At 39.0% G+C, this 21,502-nt stretch overlaps 1 protein-coding gene across 1 annotated transcript in view; it reads right to left on the reverse strand.

The window, feature by feature from the left end:
* LOC124279651 overlaps positions 1-14,100 on the reverse strand; it is a 93,325-nt gene extending 79,225 nt beyond the window's left edge. Inside the window, exon 1 of the mRNA XM_046715488.1 lies at positions 13,914-14,100. Coding sequence (XP_046571444.1) covers positions 13,914-13,969 — 56 coding nt within the window. The 5' untranslated portion in view covers positions 13,970-14,100. The remainder of the gene's footprint in view (positions 1-13,913) is intronic.
* Positions 14,101-21,502: the final 7,402 nt, after the last annotated feature.

Raw genomic sequence — 21,502 nt, forward strand, 5'->3', positions numbered from 1 at the left:
GATCGCCAGAGGGAGTTGTTTCAACAGGACAATGCCAGGCCCCACACAGCACGTCACACTAGAGACTTTCTCCAGAACCACAACATCAATGTGCTCCCCTGGCCCTCAAGATCACCGGACTTAAACCCGATCGAACATCTGTGGGATGCCCTGGACAGACGGGTGCGACGCCGTAACCCTCAGCCCCAGACACTTCAGCAACTCGCACGGGCACTACAGGCAGAGTGGGCTGCGATTGGGCAACATGAGATTTTGAGACTTATTCGTTCGATGCCGAGGCGATGCCGTGCAGTTCTGGATGCCCACGGTGGTCACACGAGGTATTGACTTAAGCGCCACCACACGTCTCCATGTGACACTCAAACTGACTTTCCTCGAGTTGGTGCCAAAGACGGATAAGTCTGCATTCCCAGTGTGCAATTTCGCTATATTTCATTGACTCATAAATCCTACAAGATGTTTCAAAATAAACATAAAAATACAGTTGAAATTCCTATATGCGTTTCTTTTTGGAAGAGTATATAATCGATATAAAATCTCCTACTGTCCTCTGTATCATGTCTTTTCGCAAATATCTTTTGAGGTTTTGATATGTACAAATATAAAGTGGGGTGGGGTGGGGGTGGGTTTCTAACGGGTATATCAAATCAAATCAAATTAGACATTTGTATAGCGCTACATATCCAGAGTGCGCTTAGTCGAATGCTCGTTTGAAGAGGATGGTTTTGCGACAAGATCGGAAACTGTTGATATTTTCCGATTTTCTGACATTTTCAGGTAATCAATTCCAGAGTACAGCACCCGGTCTGCTAAATGATCTGTCTCCGTATGTTGTGGTTCGGACAAATGGAATAGCCTAGCTGACTAGCAATGAAATGCATCACAAATTAAACTTCAGGAAACAAAATATGCAAGAAACATTTTTGTATGTTTGAGATTGGTAGAAGTCGGCTAGAATCAAACTTAGATATTAAACTGCACAAAAAGGCAATTTCAAAACTACAATCGCTTGTTCAAATGACTCCCCATTCTGTTTACTGAAAGAACTCGAGAAAGAAATGATGGATTTTGTTCAAATTTGGTACCAAGGTTTATTGACGAGATTTACCGACTCCACTTGAATTTAGTGACCTTGAGGTCATTTTAAAGGTCACAGGTCAAGGTGTAACAGTTTTTTTGCCAATCTTGCCAAACTTAGGAAAGCAAGCTTGCGAACTTAGGAAAGAATTAATAGATTTTGATCAATTTTATATCAAGGTGTATTGGCGGGAATCCCCCTACACCAATTGAAACAAAATATGCAAAAAACATGTTGTATGTTGGTAAAAGTCAATCTTAGATATTAAACTGCACAAAAAAGCAATTTTAAACTATAATCGCTTGTTCAAGTGACTCCCCCTTTCATGTTTACTGAAAGGGCTTGTTTTGGAGACACTACCCACCCCCTTTCAGTTGACGTCATCATAAGGATATAACTCATCCTAAAGTTTTTACTTATTCCTACATGATGTCAAGGGTTCAAACTAAATACTGAATGGTCACACAAGTGTCAGCTCTCAATATGTTGTATATCTGGACACAATGTTCTGAAAATTTAAAATGATGGTGTCCTAAAAAAAACAGTCCCCGTCTAAATGTAAAACAAGCAATCCAAATCTTTGAATGTTGATGATGACGGGAAGTCATCCAATACTATGCTGAACATATTTTATTTGATATTATCTGAGGGTATACCATTATCCAAGAGATAGCGCAATAGTGCAGTTGTAAGGCGTCTGCCTATCACGCAGAAGGCCCGGTTTCGAGGAGGCACTGAGGTTCGGTTCCCGAGATGGGCACATTTGTGTAGTATCCTTGGACAAGATACTTAGATCTACACTGTCTCAGTTCACCCAGCTGTTAAATGGGTACCCGTGAGTATGTGCTGGCAATGTGAGTGTTTAGTTCATTGCGCCTAACAGGCAGCATGGCTGTACAGTCCCCAGGGAGTTGAAAAGGTATCGGAAACTACGATAGTGTCCTATGATCGGGGATAGTAATGTACGTAGCGCCGTGAGCAGGCAATGTGCCTGGATGTGAGCGCCATATAAGCGGACTATTACTATTACTAGATACCAAATGGGAGATCGTTTTCCATTTTCTGCAAATTTGCAAGAAACATAATACCCCAATGTTGTGATGACTAATATCTCGTTAACCACATTACCCACATGAAATTTTGGATATGACTTTGCTAATGATTCCTTCAAAATAAAATGGAAGCTTTTTTTCAAACATTGGACATCGAGAATATAGTTAGTTTGATTACTTTTTCAACGCCCCTCGTAAAATACTTAAAAGAAAAGAGAACATCTTAGGAAAAAAGCATTTCGATCTCTGAATACTTCTGAGCTATTTAAATACAAAAAGCAAAGGAATAAAGTAAATAATCTGAAAAGAATAGCCAAGGGAAACTTTTATTCTAATTTTGATAACTATTTATCACCTCAGTCTACTCAATCAGGTGGTTAGTACTTCATCGGGACCCACTCCCCTTCTTGTCACTGATGATACTGGGATACCTTCAGTTTTTACAGATTTGGATAAAGCTCAAACATTAAATGAATATTTTGTATCTGTTTCAAATGTTACTGATGGCGGCAAGACTTTGCCACCTCTTAGCCATGCTGTGTTAACAGTATAACAAATGTCATTAACACGTCACAATTTAATTCTGTACTCACAACCAGTCCAGAAACTCTCCGCACTGTGGGTACTTTCTGACAAGTGATTTGACCAAATTAAACATGCAGTTGTTATGAATATATGCCAAGGATGAAAAAATGAAATTTTTTTTTTGCGAAAAATTTAGATTTAAACTCGCTCGCCATGGGCCGGCCCATGGGCGAAATTTGTTTAAGTTTGCTCAGAATTCATGTTTTGGAGGTTGTAAATGAATGAGTGTATGTTTATAAGCATCATGACACAAATTTCAGCTCATTTTGACTTAATTCGACTAAGTTAGAACGATATTAAAACCTCTCGCCCATCAAATTATATATTCTGTGAGACATGAAATGAAAAATAGTGAAGGTTGTAAAATTTTTCGTAATGTTGCATTGCTGTACCTTTACCCGTCGGAGAAGTCCTTCTCAAAAGATATATATTCCGTTGTTTGGAGCAGGCCTATATGACTATTACGCCCCAGTGCTGCTAAACAACTCGTTGACTTTAGTCTGACATAGACGCAGACCTTGCATGTTCAAGTTCACATCTGATAGGGGCCGAAAAAATTGAATCCGACATGAATGCAATATCTCATTGGGTTATTGTTTTCCTAAGTAAGTGGAGTGTCTTCTACAACATTGGAGACAAGTGTATCGCTGTCCTTCTGATATTCCCCCGAACGGAAGCTCTACCCATTTTAGGTACAATGTGCATGTTACAGAATAGTAGGGAATAGTCTTAAGACGTTTCAACTTTGACCAGGATTCTCCGAACTTGTAACAGTCGTTTGAGAGATCAAAAGAGAAAGGGGTAGTGCGCGATGTATCTGACGGACGTATGTGGAGAACGTTTGAAGAATGTTACTGTATAAATACATAATTGAAATACCAGTTATGTTTAAAAAGTACCCTCAATCTGATAGCCAGAGAGATTATTGTGAAAGATCGCAGTATTTATCTTCATAAACGGGCCAAGATAAAAGTACATGCCATTCATCCCCATATTATATCCCTTCTATAGACATGGGACATCGTTGTTACAGGTATGGCAAAAACTTTCTTCTATAGGTATCTGCCGGTTTCACGCTACATACATGTATTCAGATTATTGGGAAAACTAGCGACGCAAGATCTCCTCCATCACACGTATAATTGTATACATACCCAGTGATTAGTGATAGCGTTGAAGCAACTTATTAAAATTTACGACAGGCACTATCAGCTGCAGTAGTACTGCCATACCTAGTATCGTACGTATTCCTCTCTTACATAAGGTGAAATATCACAGGGTTGCCATGGTAACGATAATTTGGCATACTATTTATTGTCTTACTCTTTAATCAGCGATTAGAATTTAAATCAGTTTTGAGGTCAGCATGTTAAGAGAAAAGAAGATGTAAAACGAAAAGTATTGTGATTGAATCTATTGACCTTTGTAAAAGCAAGTTTCAAGCCACTTACAGAAAAACCTGTTTTCATGATAAATATCTGCTAAACCGTGGCATGATTCCGACCATAGCATGAGCATGTGTTTGTGAATCATAATCAAATAGTGATTTTATAAGGAGTAGGGCTGGGACGGATACTCGGGTACTCGAATCCGGGTCGGGTACAGCTGGAATCGAGTCCTATTTCAAGGAATCGAGTACCCGGAAAGGGAGAGAACTCTGTAATGTCAAGGGCACGTAACTCTAACCTAGAGCAAAAGTGCTAAGCTGAGTGTTTGGGCTCATTTTGAGCTTGATGCAAATGGCAGAACCAATTGGCGACTGTGTGTACCATGCTATTTATTGCAGAAACAGTACAAGTTTAATGCACAAACATCTTGCTCTAAAACACAACGTAAAACACGAAGGCGTTCATTACATTGTGTAACTCTAATTGCTTATTAAGTTAGTTCATAAAAAGCTGTTAAGACTACATTGAATAGTGTTTAGTTCAAATTTCATTTCAATTTCATGAGACATATTTTACTTCTGCGTCAAAGCTGAATACATTCACCATAAAGGAGATTGTAATTAAATGATTGTATGTGTTGGGATTATCAATTAAAACTAATAAATTAACATAATAAAACGAACGTTTATTGAAAGAGCACATTCTGATTTGCAAATTCAATGTTCGGCTGATTATCATGACAATAAGAAGAAAGATAATCAGAAATATATAGAAGCACAACTTCCAATGAAGAACTCAATGTTCACTTATATACAAATTTAGAATATTTAAATAACAATAGTTTTGTGCTGTTTTTGTTTATCTAAACGTAAAAATATAGCATTTAAATGCATTTCTTTGTCGCTACATTCAAACAAAAGTATTTTAATGCGACTTTTAATAATCTTCTGGAAGGATAAAAATTTAATTACGGTTAATGAGTTATTCACGGCCCTGTATTTGTCTGTACTCTGTAATGTATAATAGACACACTGTAATGCAACTGACTTGCGCAACAGAGCAAAATGACCAGTCTTCCCTCATCAGAGCGAAGCATTTTGCTATGTTGTTTAACTCAGTTGCATTACAGTTTGCCGATCTGTATATCTCGTATAGAATTCTCCAGTCAGTAAATACATCAATCACATTTCATTCTATGTAAGTTTACATAAAGTCCCCATGTAAAACATTATAGGTTCAGTTAGAATATCACATCTGAATGTAGTTCAACAACAGAATAAATTGCCTTTTTTCATTGACGTAACACACATTTAATTACATCTTTGGTATTGTCCGGTTAATGGAAGTTATTATTAACGACTGTAATTTATCTGCACATGAGCAATGAGTTGTCAAGTCACAGTGGAATGTAAGTTAATAATGGTGTTGACTCTTTATATCAGTTAAACAGACGTAAATTAAATAGTTTAAGATCAGTTTCAATGTCTTATTGCCATCCTTTCATGGTTTCTATAAACATCTCTGTCAAATCGTGATTGAATATTCAGAAAGTTGACAGAAGCGCTTTATTCTTGACGTTTCCGGGTACTCGATTCCGATTCGGGTAAGAACATGCGGGTACTCGATTCCTGCATTTTTTTCCTACCCGTCCCAGCCATAAATTGTTCATTTACATCACATGTGAATCTCTGCAAAAGCGCAATGTTACTGTAAACAACACAGTTTTATGCTCAGTTATACTGATGTTAACATATGTAAAGCATGGAGTCATGATGACTATAAGACCGCCTCCGTGGTGTAGTGGTTAGAGCGTCCGCCCGGAGTGCGGAAGGTCGCGGGTTATACCAAAAAAAGTTAAAATATGGTACTTGTTGGTCCCTGCCTGGCGCTCGGCATTAATGGGTACAACAAGGACTGGTCGGCTCGGAGTCAGTATAATGTGGTGGGGTATTCATGCTTCACTGCGGCATGGTATCTCAGTGGGCTAGCACTATAAAACCAGCTTCAGTCTGGGCTAGTACAAGCAGCCGCACATACACATACACACGCATGCACGTCGTCATATGAGCGAAATATTCTCAAGCACGACGTTAAACCCAATTCCACCACCACCACCATGATGACTATCGACAGTAACTGTTCATGAGATCGTGCAAGGGCATTATGGGTATTTCAAACAAGTTATCTCATGACTGTAATAGTATTCATTTGTCTTGACTCAGACTAATCACAACCTTGAGTTTAGTAGACTTGCACACTTCATCGAAGTGCTGTTGGCCACCCGTCCCCCATCTTAATGAGGATGCATGACCCGCTGGTCACCCATGACGCCTCAACTTTCTTATACAAGACCAGTTGGCGAGCCCTTCGACCTTGCGCTGCTCGGGTCCGGTAAGATCTTCATTGATGATAAATTGTGTCAACTGACAAGTTATGCGTTCTCCTAAGGTCCTCATATAGCTTCCCGTCTCGATTACGATTTGTGAATCTTAAATCTGAATCTTATATGTGTTATTCAGAATATGGTTGCATTGTATTCTCTCTTCAGAAACAGTTTTAAAAGGAAGTAATAAAACTATGCTTTTCAATGGCAATGCTAGAAAATAAAATTTTATATATACACATACTTCACTTTCCGAATGAAAGCATATATGAAATTATCTGCTGTGTCCATATATGAAAACAACCATAGGAATGTGCTTGATGTTTAACAAATTATGTTCTGGTCACGTGTCCTCGTTGATCATGGAGAGGGTCGGTTTGCTTGGCTAGTGGTTAAAGCGTTCGCTCGTGGATCCGGGTTCAATTTCCCATATTTGCATAATGTGTGAGGTCACCCCGAGATATTGCTGGAATATTACAAAAAGCGGCGCAAACCACACTCACTCGCTCACTCGTTGATTACAGAGTAACAGCATGCTACGAGATTCCTTCTTATCGTTTATTTGCATATCTCCTTAAAGGCATTGTAACTCTTTAATCTTGCATGAAAACGCATTTAGATGATATCAGCTTTTACTGACATTATTGTAACATGCAATTTGTATGTGTCTCTGTATGGTTCATACACGGACATGGGCGACGGCAACATAGTGGGGGCTGCATGAAATACATGGACAGTGTCGGTTATAATAAAGTGAGTGAGTGAGTTTAGTTTTACCCGCTTTTAGCAATATTCCGGCAATATCACGGCGGGGGACACCTAAAATGGGCATTTTTTACACATAGTAACCATTTGGGGAATCGAACCCGGGTCTTCGGCGTGACGAGTTAACGCTTTAGCCACTTGGCTACCCCACAGCCCAAATAATGGCTGAACGTTTGTCAAGTTATATTTATCAATAATACCATTTGCAAGGCATTCCATGTACTTCACTTTATACTCTTAGGCATATATGGAGAGATTATTCATATTAGTCAACCCATTTCGATCGTTATTAAAAAGTCATTACTGCAAAATTTACACTAGTCTTTCATGTTAAATACGTGTCTTTGAAACACAGCTTCTATTCCGAGCTGATTTGCTTTTCAGTCACTTCCCGTCCCACGCCCAGCGATGACATTGGCATTATGTGATCTGACAACGGAAAACAAATGGAAGTTCTTGTGCTTATTTACTCTTTGAAGTGTAGCGTTTCTACAACTTAACACATGCTAAATGATACATAATAGTGGATAAAAAGAAACCTTGCTTTTTTAATTTAGTTTGTAAACTACTGACTGTTTTTTGCTATTGAACACTCACTGAGTCCATGTTGTGACAACAACCATCTGTCGTCGTATATCTCATAAAGCGAGAGCGTGTAGTGAACGCCTGTGTTTGTTCGTGCTGGTCTTTCCTTTGGGAACATGAATCTAATCAATGCCCTGTATGGTGTTTATGCATAAATCCATGTTGAGTCACTCACTCAACAACGCTGGGAGTTTTAAAAACTCTTGTTACCTTTGATCGCGCAGTGAATATCGAAGATATTCAGTCGCAGATGATATTGTGAAGCTAATTCATAACGCCATTCGTGTTGAACATGTAACGGATATGATTTCATACGTTTACACGCGCACCACCTCCTGTACAAACTTGACAGAGAACGGTTCTCTATGAACGGTTCTATGTTCATGATAACTGTCTCTTACAGTAATATGTAGAGTTTCAAGTTAGGGTTTAGTACTACGGAAGCGTAGTAGGGCCACGGTGAAAAAAAATGTTTGGTCTCACTATCTCCTACGTAGGACTTAATATCTCCTACGTAAGGCATATTTTCTCCTACGTAGGACAAATTATCCCCTACGTAGTACTTTAATATATCTAGGAGATGAGCGTATATAATCGTAGGAGATGAGCGATATATTAATAGACATTAATCTGATATGGTCGACTTAGATCCGCAGGGACATATATACATATATATATGTATATATATATTCTATATAGCTCTAAATTGATATTGCAGTAAACGACATATATATCATAATATATATATAGTTATATAGTTATAGTTATATATATATATATAGTTATATATATATACATATATATAGTTTATATGATGTTATATATATATATATATAGTTATATAGTTATATGATTTTTCTACTGGAGTATATCATCCGAGTATTCAATGTGCTGCACGTCCACGTGAACTCATTATTCTTATCACCAAAAGAGCCTGACAAAGAAAGCAGTATTACGCAAGCTAACACGCCTTATTAAGATGCACTGGCTCTTGCTACCAGTATCAGTTACGTCTTGTCTGCGGTGTTGGCAGTTCTTGTGAGGTGCTTGTTTCGAGGGATTAAAAGGTTCAGTGGTGAACAAAGGGCGATGAGGTGCCTCTTTGTCCTCTCAAGTGTCCCTAGCTGTCCCAATAGAATAGCACTTTATCTCTCTTACATCCTCGATAATCTCCAGGGTATACGTTACGATCACTCTCCACTATACCCTGGATGCATCCACGGCTTAGGGCGATGATTTTATTACCTCAATTGGCTGGCTTTTTATCCAATCAGGTGCCTACGCTGGGAAGTTGAGCGTACCAATCACAACTCACTTTCGCTTCTTAAATTATCTAACCGTTAAAACTTGGCAACACAATTGATGCAGAGGTACTCTGAAAGAAGTAGAAGGAGTTCTGTCATATATTTTTTAAAGTTTCAGATCTGTCAATTTGTCTTTATTATTTCCAAAAAATCTGAGTGGCACTGCGAACAAACCTTCGCGACTGCGACCGCTATCCTTGTTGACACTGGCAAGCTCGGTTGTAACGGCGGCTTAGCTGATTGGCTACTGTGAGAATGCGGAGCCAGCCAAGGGAGGTAATAAAATCATCGCCCTAAGCCGTGGATGCATCCAGGGTATAGTGGAGAGTTATCGTAACGTATACCCTGGAGATTATCGAGGATGTCTCTCTTAGAGCACAGCCAAATATGCCACACGTACCAACTCGTAATTCTTAAGTCTATTCAGCTCACTACTGTAAAATATTTTTGGCAGTACATAATTGGAATATTATTGCGCTGCATGTGACCTTTCTTAATAGTCTCACAGTGCCGGAACCATGTTATTTCTCCTTCCGCTCAGCCTTTGCTGTAATAACGCCATACATCAGCTTTAAGTTGTCCACATTTGTTTCAATAACGCAAAAGTATGCGACAACAAAAAAGGAGGTATCTGATAAGACCTTACCAGCAAACAAATCTAGTGGACCTGATGGCATTAACATGAGAGGGGTAAAACGAATTTGTACATCTATAGCTGAACCTCTTTGTTTGTTGTATAATATATCACTGAGTGACTGTATTTCCTACATTGTGGAAAACGGGTAATGTTACTCCTATTTTGAAAGAAGGAAATGCATCCCTCCCAACTAATTACAGACCTATTAGTTTAATACCTATCCTTTGGAAAATCCTTGAAAGAATAATGGTAAAGCATGTGCACGACCATTTCCATGAACATAACATTTTAAGTAAATTCCAGTCAGGTTTTACTGCTAGTCATTCTACTACATCTCAACATAGACATTTATCATAATATATGCTCAGTCCTAGATAATCACCACCTTTACTGTATGCTGTTTTGTGATATTTCAAAAGCTTTTTACAGGGCAGGGCATAAAGGTTTATTGCACAAATTAGAAAATGATGGTGTTCGTGGAAACGTACTTAGTTGGTTAACTAACTAGACGACAGTGTGTCTCTGTTAATGGAACATTATGAAAAACTAAATGTTACTGCAGGGGTTCCTCAAGGATCTGCCCTTGGTTAATTTGTGTTCCTTGTATATATCAATGATTTACCTGGAAATTTACAAAATATCACAATAATGTTGGCCGATGACACATCAATCGGTGTTGCGGGAAAATATGTAAAATCCATAGAAGCAACTCTCAACTATGATTTAGCCCAATTGAATAAATGGGCAGAAAAGTGGTGTGGTGTGTTCTAACGGTTATATCTAGCATACTTTAAGACATAGAGGGGTGGTGGTGGTTCTAACGGTTATATCTCAAATACATGTAGAGGCGGGAGGCCTAACGGGTATGAACAACAATAAAAACTTTCATGCATTTATGACCCACATTTTCGAACCTTTTATCAGTCTCTAAAAGGGAGCTGGCAATAGATTTTAATGAGCTTCGTCCTTCAAGCCTGAAAACCTTTTAATATGGTTGATTAATCCTTTGTCATTTATCAAAAAAGTAGTGAGGTTGTGCTTTATTGTTATAGATTTCTAAAATATATGGACACTATTGGGACGTTGGTAACTGTCATCAGACATTATTTGACGACATTTCTCATGGTTTGAATATAGCCGACTTTATAGAAGATAAATATCAGTTTACAACACAACTGCCTAAATCTTGGTATTTTCGGAACCAGAGAAGGGATATGCCGATATTTAGGTCGTTAACCTAGCATATTATGGTCACGAATATAATTTTCTATTTATTACCGAAGTCTTTAATTGCGGAAATTACGCGATAATCTACTTTCCAACAAAGGCAGGCTCCCCGTCATCGTTGTATTTAGAAGGCGGCTTCTTAGAAGCAACGTGACGTCATAACATTGTTCATGATGTCATGTCACCATGACAAAGTGATATTTTACCCGGTGCATATCGCATGAAAACAAATTATCCCCGATATGTTTGCCCTCGTATGTTATAAGCATTGTTATGATCATTCTTTGAGGTTAATGCCACCCGTTGAATTCTTTGTTGTATTTTGAGCGGTGAAACTAAATAAATGATTTCTTTGGTCTACCCATAACAATTAAGGTGTCAACTTCCACTGTATACCTTACAGAAAGAAGTTTTGACTTTACTTTGATAACGAGCACATCTGATCGATTCCTTGAAGCAAATGATGCAATTCAATATCATTTCTACATTTTATTTTATATGCATCAATCAAATACAACAAATGAGTAGACAGATTGACTGCTATGTGACAAGGAATAACCAGGCGCCAGCGATTTATGATATCCTTAGCAAATGTAACTTAAAATTCCCTCTCATAAAAATACAATAATATGTAGTAATATGATGAAGAAAATAATACGAACCAGGTTAAACTATGACAACGCAATATATGAATGTATGATCGAAACATAAATCATAATAAATCACATATGATTAAAACATTAAATTAACTTCAAATATGTCATTGCGTCAACATTGAAAATAATTCGAAAATGAAGAAAAAGAAACGTACATTTCAAAGCGTAAACAAACAATATCCTGTTATTTTGGGATATGCTATGAAGAACTTCAAAATGTAATAGAAATAACATTAAATTATTGAAAGCTATTGCTCGTAAAATATGTCCTTGCGTCAACATCGAAAATAACTCCATAATGAAAACAATTAACTTTAATTTTCGAAACATACACAAATAATCTCTGGCTTTTTTAAGACGTGTCACGAATAATTTCACAGCTGGTAGAATTAACATGAAATTATAGAAACCATATGCTAACAAAAATTTGAAAATTAGTAATGACAAAGCGTTTGTCACAAACATAGCTATTACCCCCGCCACATGTCGATATCTGAATGTCGCAATTATCCTCTGTCTGACCCTGAAAATTATGTAAACGTTACCGAAACTGTCATCTGATGCCTTGATACAAAATGCGAACAAATTCCATCCATTAGGTTTGGAGATATCGCAAGAATACTCGCTGTGACCTTGAAAATAATCCGAAGGTCACTGAATTCGACTGGCGTTAGACGATACTCCCAACGCATCTTGGTACTACCTTTAAGCAAAACATATTAATTCTGTCTTGTATTTTCGCACTAAAAAGTTAGACATGTGCAAAACACTTTTCACTGTGAACTTAAAATGAGCACAAGTTTCCCAATCAATTGGTGTTGGGGAATCCCGCCAATACACCTTGATATAAAATTGGATCAAAATCTATTAATACTTTCCTGAGTTCGCGGCTACCAAGCTTGGCATGTGCAAAACTGTTACACCTTCGCTGTGACCTTTAAAATGACCTCAAGGTCACTAAATTCAAGTGGTGTCAGTAAATCTCCAATCTCCAGTCAATAAACCTTGGTACCAAATTTGAACAAAATCCATCATTTCTTTCTCGAGTTCTTTCAGTAAACAGAATGGGGAGTCATTTGAACAAGCGATTGTAGTTTTGAAATTGCTTTTTTGTGCAGTTTAATATCTAAGTTTGATTCTAGCCGACTTCTACCAATCTCAAACATAGCATATTTTGTTTCCTGAAGTTTGTGATGCATTTTATTGCAGATTTTACGTTTTTGGGGAGTACCAAGCCAAGATACAAAGTCTCACAAAATGGGGATCGTGAGGCTGCAACATAGCAAAACCAATTTGCTTGAGGCTGACAGATAATATGTAGAAAAATAAAACATAAAAACAGCTGCATTTGTATCATATTCTAGGTGAGGCTGACTACTATTTGAACGTCCCTCGTAGTTATACCCGTTAGAACACCCACCCACCTCTCCGACTCTACATGCATGCAAGTGTGTTAGATATACCCGTTAGAAACCCACCCCTACCCCACCCCCACTTTATATGTATACATATCAAAACCTCAAAAGATATTTGCGAAAAGACATGATACAGAGGACAGTTTATATCGATTATATATCAGGACGAATATCATTTTCGTCATTTAGCTAAGATTTGTCAATTCTTTCTTGGGTTATCGCGCTAATAATCTTTATATTGGCAAAACCCTCAGATTTTTGCTGTTACCTTGAAAATTATCTCAAGGTCACTCCATTTCACTTGTGTCGGTGAACTAGCCAATATACCTGGTACCAAATTTGAACAAAATCCATCATTTCTTTCTTGAGTTATCGCCATAACAAGCTTATTTGATGTATGAGATGCAACGAAAAACAAACACCCGCGTATTTACGTATTACGAAAATTATTACAATTTACGTCAATTTTTATTACAATTTGCGTATTACAATTTACGTCAATTTTTATTACAATTTATGTTTTTATTACAATTTACGTCAAGTTTATTACAATTTGCTGCAAGTATTACAATTTGCGTTTTTATTACAATTTACGTCGTAACACGCCTGTATATATTCCTGAGAATGACGTTTAACAACAAACAACAAATAAAGAGGGGCGGTGGGGTAGCCTAGTGGTTAAAGCGTTCGCTCGTCACGACGAAGACCCGGGTTCGATTCCCCACATTGGTACAATTTGTGAAGCTCATTTATGGTGTCCCTGCCGTGATATTGCTGGGATATTGCTAAAAGCGGCGTACAATAAAATTCACTCGCTCACTCACAAATATAGACATACCGGAAGTGATGCAGATCCACACTCAAGATGATCAAAAGATGAAACGTAAGCCTCATTTTGCAATTATTCCATTTGAAATTATTCCATACAGTCTGGTTGCCAGAATCTATCTTGCTTCTCAAAGTTTTCAGGCGTCTCAAACATGTCCGAGCGTTGTCTTAACTCCAGGAACAACATATTTGTTAGTTGGTTCGTATTGTCTCTGGGTTTACGAGAAACTGACACCGACTCAGTACATTTGAATAAGGCTGTAAAACATTCATGATCGAATGCTCGTATTTCATTATTTTGATTCGCATGAATGAATTTCACTTAGACCAAGTGGCCGAAGCCTCTGATGTGAAATTAACACGGCTCTTATTCATTAACTAACTGGCTTAATGCCGATTATCTGGTATTGATATCTTTGTTCGTGACAAATCTATAATCTTTAAATGTTGTCTATGAAATTGTGTCAGGGTGCTACTGTAGCTCACCTCCATCTGGTTGGTCAAGTGAAACATGTCAAGTCACATACTGTATATATCGACAGGTGAGTGAGTGAGTGACAATTTAATGTCACATCGGCAGTATTTCAGCCATATCGTCACTAAGCGGATTCTTTATTTATAAGGGGTGGTTGGGGTAGCCTAGTGGTTAAAGCGTTCGCTCGTCACGCAGAAGACCCGGGTTCGATTCCCCAAACGGGTGCAATGTGTGAAGCCCATTTGTGGTGTCTGTCCCCCGCCGTGATATTTCGGAGTAAAACTAAACTCATTTACTCACTAAATTTTTAAATAGATATGACTTATAAAAGCCTGTCAACAAAGGACAATCAAATCAACCCGAATATCACAGATATAGATATAAAACTAGTATTGCAAATCTAATACTTTTAAACTTTAGAACACATTGCAATATACGATCAGGCTATAGACTGCCAACAAAGCACCGTCAACAACCATACTAGGACCCTAGTTGTATCAACACCATCCCATGAGCTATTAGCAATTTAGACAAATCTTAAAACCGTGAGATTAAAAAAACCGTGAATGTTTTGGGTGTCGACAGGGGAACTAGCTCAGAATTAAGACAAAAATACGTTGAGTCCAAGCTTCTTTAGTGTGCTGTACAATACATGATAAACAAATACACGAGACAGCAATAAGCTGGGCTGCCGGCTCAGACAAGAATGAGGTCAGCGGAGTTCCAGCTCAACCCCCAGGGCGTTTCCTACGAGCGGCATTATCCTGCTCGAGGTCGTCCCTACACCGGACTGGTGACAGTATAGCTATGAACACTTTATAAGTTGTATGCTTTTCCCGAGGGCAATACGGTCTGATGTACTCCTCTTTGTAGCAGTGTCACCCGAGCCGGTAGATGAGGGTAGACACTACTACAAAGATGCGTAGATCAGACCGTATTACCCGAGGGAGAAGCACAACGTATTTATCTTACCGCCATGTTTAATGTACAAAGTATCATTTTATTTTGTTTTAACGATCGCTACGGACTACATGACATGTAACGTCTGCCTCTCGGCTGGATTTTTATAATCAGTGAAGCACATTCTGACAAGCATAAAACTGCTATAAAATTGGTTAATTAAGTTTAAGTTGAGTGTGCAAACGACTCAATGTATAAAATAGTTTAAATAAAACAATGAAAGTCGGTAAAATATATCTGTACATAGTGAACTCAAAAACAGCTAATCGAACTCCGAGCACTGCATGCGTCATATTATGACGCCATATCATTGTTAGCGATCCAGCTTCTCGGCGAAGAGTTTGGCGGTAATACCGTGGTAGCGGGTAATATATATTATTCCAGTTGTCACCCTCCTGGGAGGGGTGACAGGGAAACTTGTTAAAGCCTCATTGACCAATGAAACTAAGGTATTTCACATGAAGGTAAGATAAATACATGTATAGTTTTAGACACTAATGGACAGACGTAGACCCAACAATGGACAGGTAAAGAAACAATATTATTACCCATACGGGCTAGGATACACAGGTGATTATTTTTGTGATAATCGCACATGTGTTTTTCAGTGATTCTCAACGTTGATTGGTCAGCTAAACAGAGAAGAAATATGATTGGTTGACGGAACTACTTTTCATGATCCAAGTTCATTGACAACTTTTACAGCTTCATTGATAATTAGAACGTGCTGTACTCACACTGTCACACATTCCGAGATTTGAAAAAGAAAACATAAAGGTTAAAGAATATGAATACTCTTTTTTATTAGACATCATTATTTTGCAATGAAATTGCGTTATAAATAGTAGTCTTTTTAAAATAAATAACCTTAAAAAACAACAATCGTTTGCATTGTTTGCAAACAAACCTAATAGGAAGACTGATAATATCATTACAGCCCTTGAATTCCTACAACCTGTTTGTTGTTAAAACTGAAATTGGGGAAACAGAATTAGCAAGATACTGACTAAAGGCGTTACCTTAAGTGTGACAAGTGAGTCGATCTGCCACGGCGTCAATGCCATCGAACCAGAAAACAGCTTCTATCTTATCGGAATCAATGCTAAATGTATTTTTGATCCACTCATTCCTAATCAATCCGAGAGGTTTGTCACAGTATCCGATGCAGAGATTGACACATTTCACTGACTCTGACTCGGATTCCGACTAGAGTTATCGTTCTTAGAACTGCTGCACTGGGACCAATGACGTGACTGTAACAAGCCTTCCACAGACCAAATGTTGTTTAATCTTCAAACCTGTTGGGTTTGTTGACAGGAAACCTTTTCTAGATGAATTCGTGGGATGGTTGTCTTTTAGATTTCCAAACTTTCAACCGTGGACTTTCTTCAAAATTGACAGGTTTTTGCCAAAGTGTGTTTCAACACTACACCGTCACCCTGTCACTAGACACACGTCAGTCGTGCATGAACGATGTTCCGGTGCACTGACTTGATCAAATAACGTTTTAAAAATAGCTGTTATTAAGCTTAATGATATTGCATTTAAAAGGTCATTTTTATCATTTTAACAAATGTTAATAAATTATTCCATTAAAAAAAGTGTGTTGTATCTTAAAGCGATTTTACGAGGTACTAATTTCCATAGCGTAGTGATGTTTTTATCGCTGGAGAAGTTAGGTTTGATACGCGCATGAATATGAATCAACTGTTTGTGGTCACAAGTCCTGTCTCCGGGTGGTTTTTATTTCGTGGTTCTTCTTCTTAAATTACATTATGTGTAATAAATAGAATAACCAACTCGGTACGAGTGATTACGGGAAATATGCCCTCGTTAAAATAATGTTCAGTGCCTCGTACCTCGTTGGTTATTCTCTAAGCATTGCCTTGGGTGTATGGCTGACACGGTCAAGGGGATGACCAATCAGGGATATAAATGTCAATCACCATAATTAATGAAAGAGACATCAGAGCTCCACGGTTTGGCTGATACGCCAATATACAATGCGGTGGTGATGTGGATTAAGAATGGAGATTAGCATCATATAAATAATTGCAATAAAGTGTTTCATGTCTTAGGCTAATAGCTACATAGTTTTTGGCCTTTGGAAATATTTGGACGAGGGCTTCTCTTTATATTCATTACAAATGGCGGTATTTTAGTGACCACTCAATATAGGTTACCTCCCTTGCATATTTCCCGTTATGTTCATTACAACTGGCGGTATTTTGGTTACCACGCAATACGAGTTACCTCCCTTACATATTTCCCTTTATGTCCATTACAACTGGCGGTATTTTGGTGACCACGCAATACAAGTTAGCTCCCTTGCATATTTCCCTTTATATTCATTACAAATGGCGGTGACTTTGGTGACCACGCAAAACGAGTTACCTCCCTTGCATGTTTCCATTTATATTGTCCATTATGTACAACTGGCTGTGACTTTGGTGACCACGCCATACGAGTTACCTCCCTTGCATGTTTACCTTTTCCTATATGAGCGTTTCAAATTGAGTGGACGATGATATATTAAAAATATCAACGGCGAGTAATTTAATCACGAGAAGGCCAGATTAACGGATATGGATCCAGCTGTTCATTTAGGTTAGATCCAAGAATGTGTGGCTATCTTTCAAACACAAGACCTGTTTTGTCAGAAAACCTCACGTTTGGTTGACAAACAACGAAGTATTGATGACTACGTCATGAACACAAACTATCTCTGTAGGGTTTCCGGGCTTGAATAAGTATATAGCAATTTTGATTTATTTACTGGCCGTCTTCGTGTAACTTTTAGTTATTATCAAGAAATGTCACTTTGGAGAACGTCAGAAATACGCACCAGCCATGCCCTACAGGGTCGGGTAAAACATCGTTTGTCAAAGCCTTCATGGAACATGTGTTTCAACCGGGGATCCTTGATCTTCCACCTCAGGGCATCGTGTGGGTGTACAGTGAATGGCAACCCATGCATGAGGACTTGGAAGTTCTTACCTCGAGGTTAGGGATACCCCTGACGTTTGTGCAAACCATGGGGAAGCCAACACTCAGTTACCTGCAGGGTCTGGGGGTAAGGCAGAGGAGGGTTTGCCTGCGCCCCATTGGTTGATCATTGATGATTTGCTGGGCGACAATACCAAAGAGGAAGAAGCTGATGTCCTCCGATGGTTTACAAAGAAAAGCCATCATCGCAACACGTCCGTTATGAGGATTCGCAATCTTAATTTCACATTATTTGATTAACTTTTTTGTTTAAAGTGAAATTCATAGGTACGTTTTCACTGCAAACAGGCTATAGTGTCACATCATACAGATTTCGATATTATCCTGTCAAAAGTTAAACAGTGATGAAGGAAGACACCACAAATCATGTTTTTATCTTTTTGCATTAAAACATGAAAAACATCAAATAATGAACGGTTACACGGTTCCAATAGTATATGTGCATATCGATAAAAATACACAAGTGGTCGGAACCAAAGAAACCAATTCTATATCCATCAGTTTTCGACACGTATGTCAGCTATAAACCTAATTTAATGTAAGTTTATATCATCTCCTCTCTGTTCCAGGTTACAATGGCCAGAGGCAAGTGTGCACCATCTCAAATTCTTCCACTACAAGGACAAGATCAGAACTAGCAGAATCATTAAGAATGGGTCCACCAGAAGCATGGTTCATTGTGCACAGCTCTGTTTAGAGATTGAAGCATACGTTTCTTTCTTCCACAACAAGAACACAAGACATGACGTCATCTTTTTCAGCCCGGATGATGGCACTGACAGTCCAGGAATGAAGTATTACGTTTACATTGAAGGTAGGTATTTCCCTGTATTTTAGAGCAAATATACTTATTTGACAAAACTCTTTGTTAAATATACTAGAGGAATACGGCCACAATAAACCGTCACAGTAGAGATAGTTGAAAAATGAGAACTGAATCTGATAGATGGCATTCCCAATATTCTCACAATCACCTATGCGTTTCTTTTTTGAAGAGTGCATATGGCATGCTTGTCTAAAGGGACGACTTACGGAATCAGGCTCGCTGACTTGGTTGTTGCATGTCATCGTATCCCAATTGCGTAGATTGATGCTCATGTTGTCACTCACTGGTTTGTCTTGTCCAGACTCGACCAAGTACAAGCCGGCATCACATAGCTGGAATATTGCTGAGTGCGGCATCAAACCAATAATAGCGATATGAAACTATGATCGTTTGTTAAACAACTTTTATCATAAGTTGAATAAAATTCTGAGATTTAAAAGTTCAATTGGCAAGGTAAAATCATGAGTATTCGCAATCTTAATTTCACTTTATGTGATTTACTTTTTTGTTTAAAGTGAAATTCATCGGTACGTTTTCACTGCAAACAGACTATAGGCATCGTGACACGCCCTTGAAGAGATGTATCAAAAGACAGTTCACACATTCAGTATCGTGTGTGGCCACCATTGACATCGATGCAGTCTTGACAACTTGACACTAAGGGATTGGAGAAAGCTTGGGGAATGATGTTCTCTGTCTGAACCAACGCTTGTCCCAATTCAGGTAACGTCAATGGCTGATTCTGGGCTTGACGTAAACGTCACTCCATTTCATCCCAATCGTGCTCGATAGGGGACAGATGCGGAGACACAGCTGACCAGGGCAGTAATGGAATGTCCTGTTGTCTCGGTCACAAGTGAGTGACAGCAAGAAATTATCTTGCTGAAGCGTGAAATCTCTGTCTTTGAATGGACGCCTACACATGAGGTCCAATTATCTCATCCCTCCATCGTAGACCTGTTAGATTGTCATTGACAATGACAAGTGGTGTCCGGCAATGAGATGTGATGCCGCCCCATACTATAACGCTCTGCCATCTGAGCTGTCCAGATGAAATCCCGACTGGTCAGTGAACAAAACACATAACCAATCTTGTCTCCTGTACCGTAAATGTTGTCCGCACCAGGCAAGACGTGACTGTCGTTAACGGTGGAGAAATACTGGACGTAAATACAGGCCGTCGGGGCCGGATGTTGTGCTCCCTCAGTCGAGTCTGTACAGTCCTGGAACTGTATGGCTAAGCTTGGAATGGTCCGAGCAGCCAAACTGGCAATCTGGAATTGATGAATCAGCAGTATATGGTTGCCTTGCTGACGTAACGTCACGCGTGGACGACCGTTCCGAGGCAAATCTCTAGTGTTCCCATAAACGTGAATGTCCGGGTTAGAATATTGGCCTTCAGTCTCCCATGCTTGTCGTAAGAGGCGACTAACGGGACTTGGTTGACACATGTCATCGGTTCCCAATTGCGCAGATCGATGCTCATGCTGTTGATCACTGGATTGTCTGGTCCAGACTCGATTATTTACAGACCGCCGTCATATAGCTGGAATATTGCTGAGTGCGACGTAAAACTAAACTCGCTCGCTCGCTCACTCACTCACTCGCTCACTCGTGTTCCCATTATGTTGAAAACGTCTACACAGAGATGAGATTGTGTTTCGATGGACACCAAAAGGTTTGGCCGCTTCATTTTGGGCTATTCCAGTCTCCAGCCTACCCACAGCGTGGAGACGCTGGTTTTCTGTAAGCCATGGCATGACGTGTTTTCCACAACGTTCAGAGGCAAGAGAACATCAAATTTCATGCAAAGTGCGTTGCTTCATGTTTACTGGCAAACAAGGATAAGCTGAGCACCGACCTGACAATTGACCCGTATTAGCATGTATGAGTGCCGCCCACTGGCGCTTGCCATTGTTAGCGAAGGGGCCCCAGGTTGTCCGCGATCAAGTGTAATGCGATGGGTGAAGCAAGGCGCAAGGCGTGTGCAGCTACGCGCGGAATCAATTTCATCGTCATGTAATGCACGTGCTCTACCTTTCACAAATCAAATGGGTTAGCTCATTACCGTGCACCGCCTACTTCTCGTAAACGCGTTCTCTGCGTCGGTCCAACTTATCCCTGTTTGCCAGTAGGTATGATTATTTCTAAAACTTTTCAAATAACTTTTGTTTTACGCATTTTTATATTATTCACAGTTGCATTCTTTCCGTCAGTATACAACTAACTATAATTACGGCTACACATATCCTACTAACATTTATGATCCGCATGAGTTTGTTGACTGTATTAATTTGTTGTGTGAACCTGCGTGCGTGCGTGTGTGTGTGTG

This window comes from Haliotis rubra, unplaced genomic scaffold, assembly GCF_003918875.1.
Source record: "Haliotis rubra isolate DU_JTF1 unplaced genomic scaffold, ASM391887v1 Scf254, whole genome shotgun sequence".
In the NCBI taxonomy this organism is placed as follows: Eukaryota; Metazoa; Mollusca; class Gastropoda; order Lepetellida; family Haliotidae; genus Haliotis; species Haliotis rubra.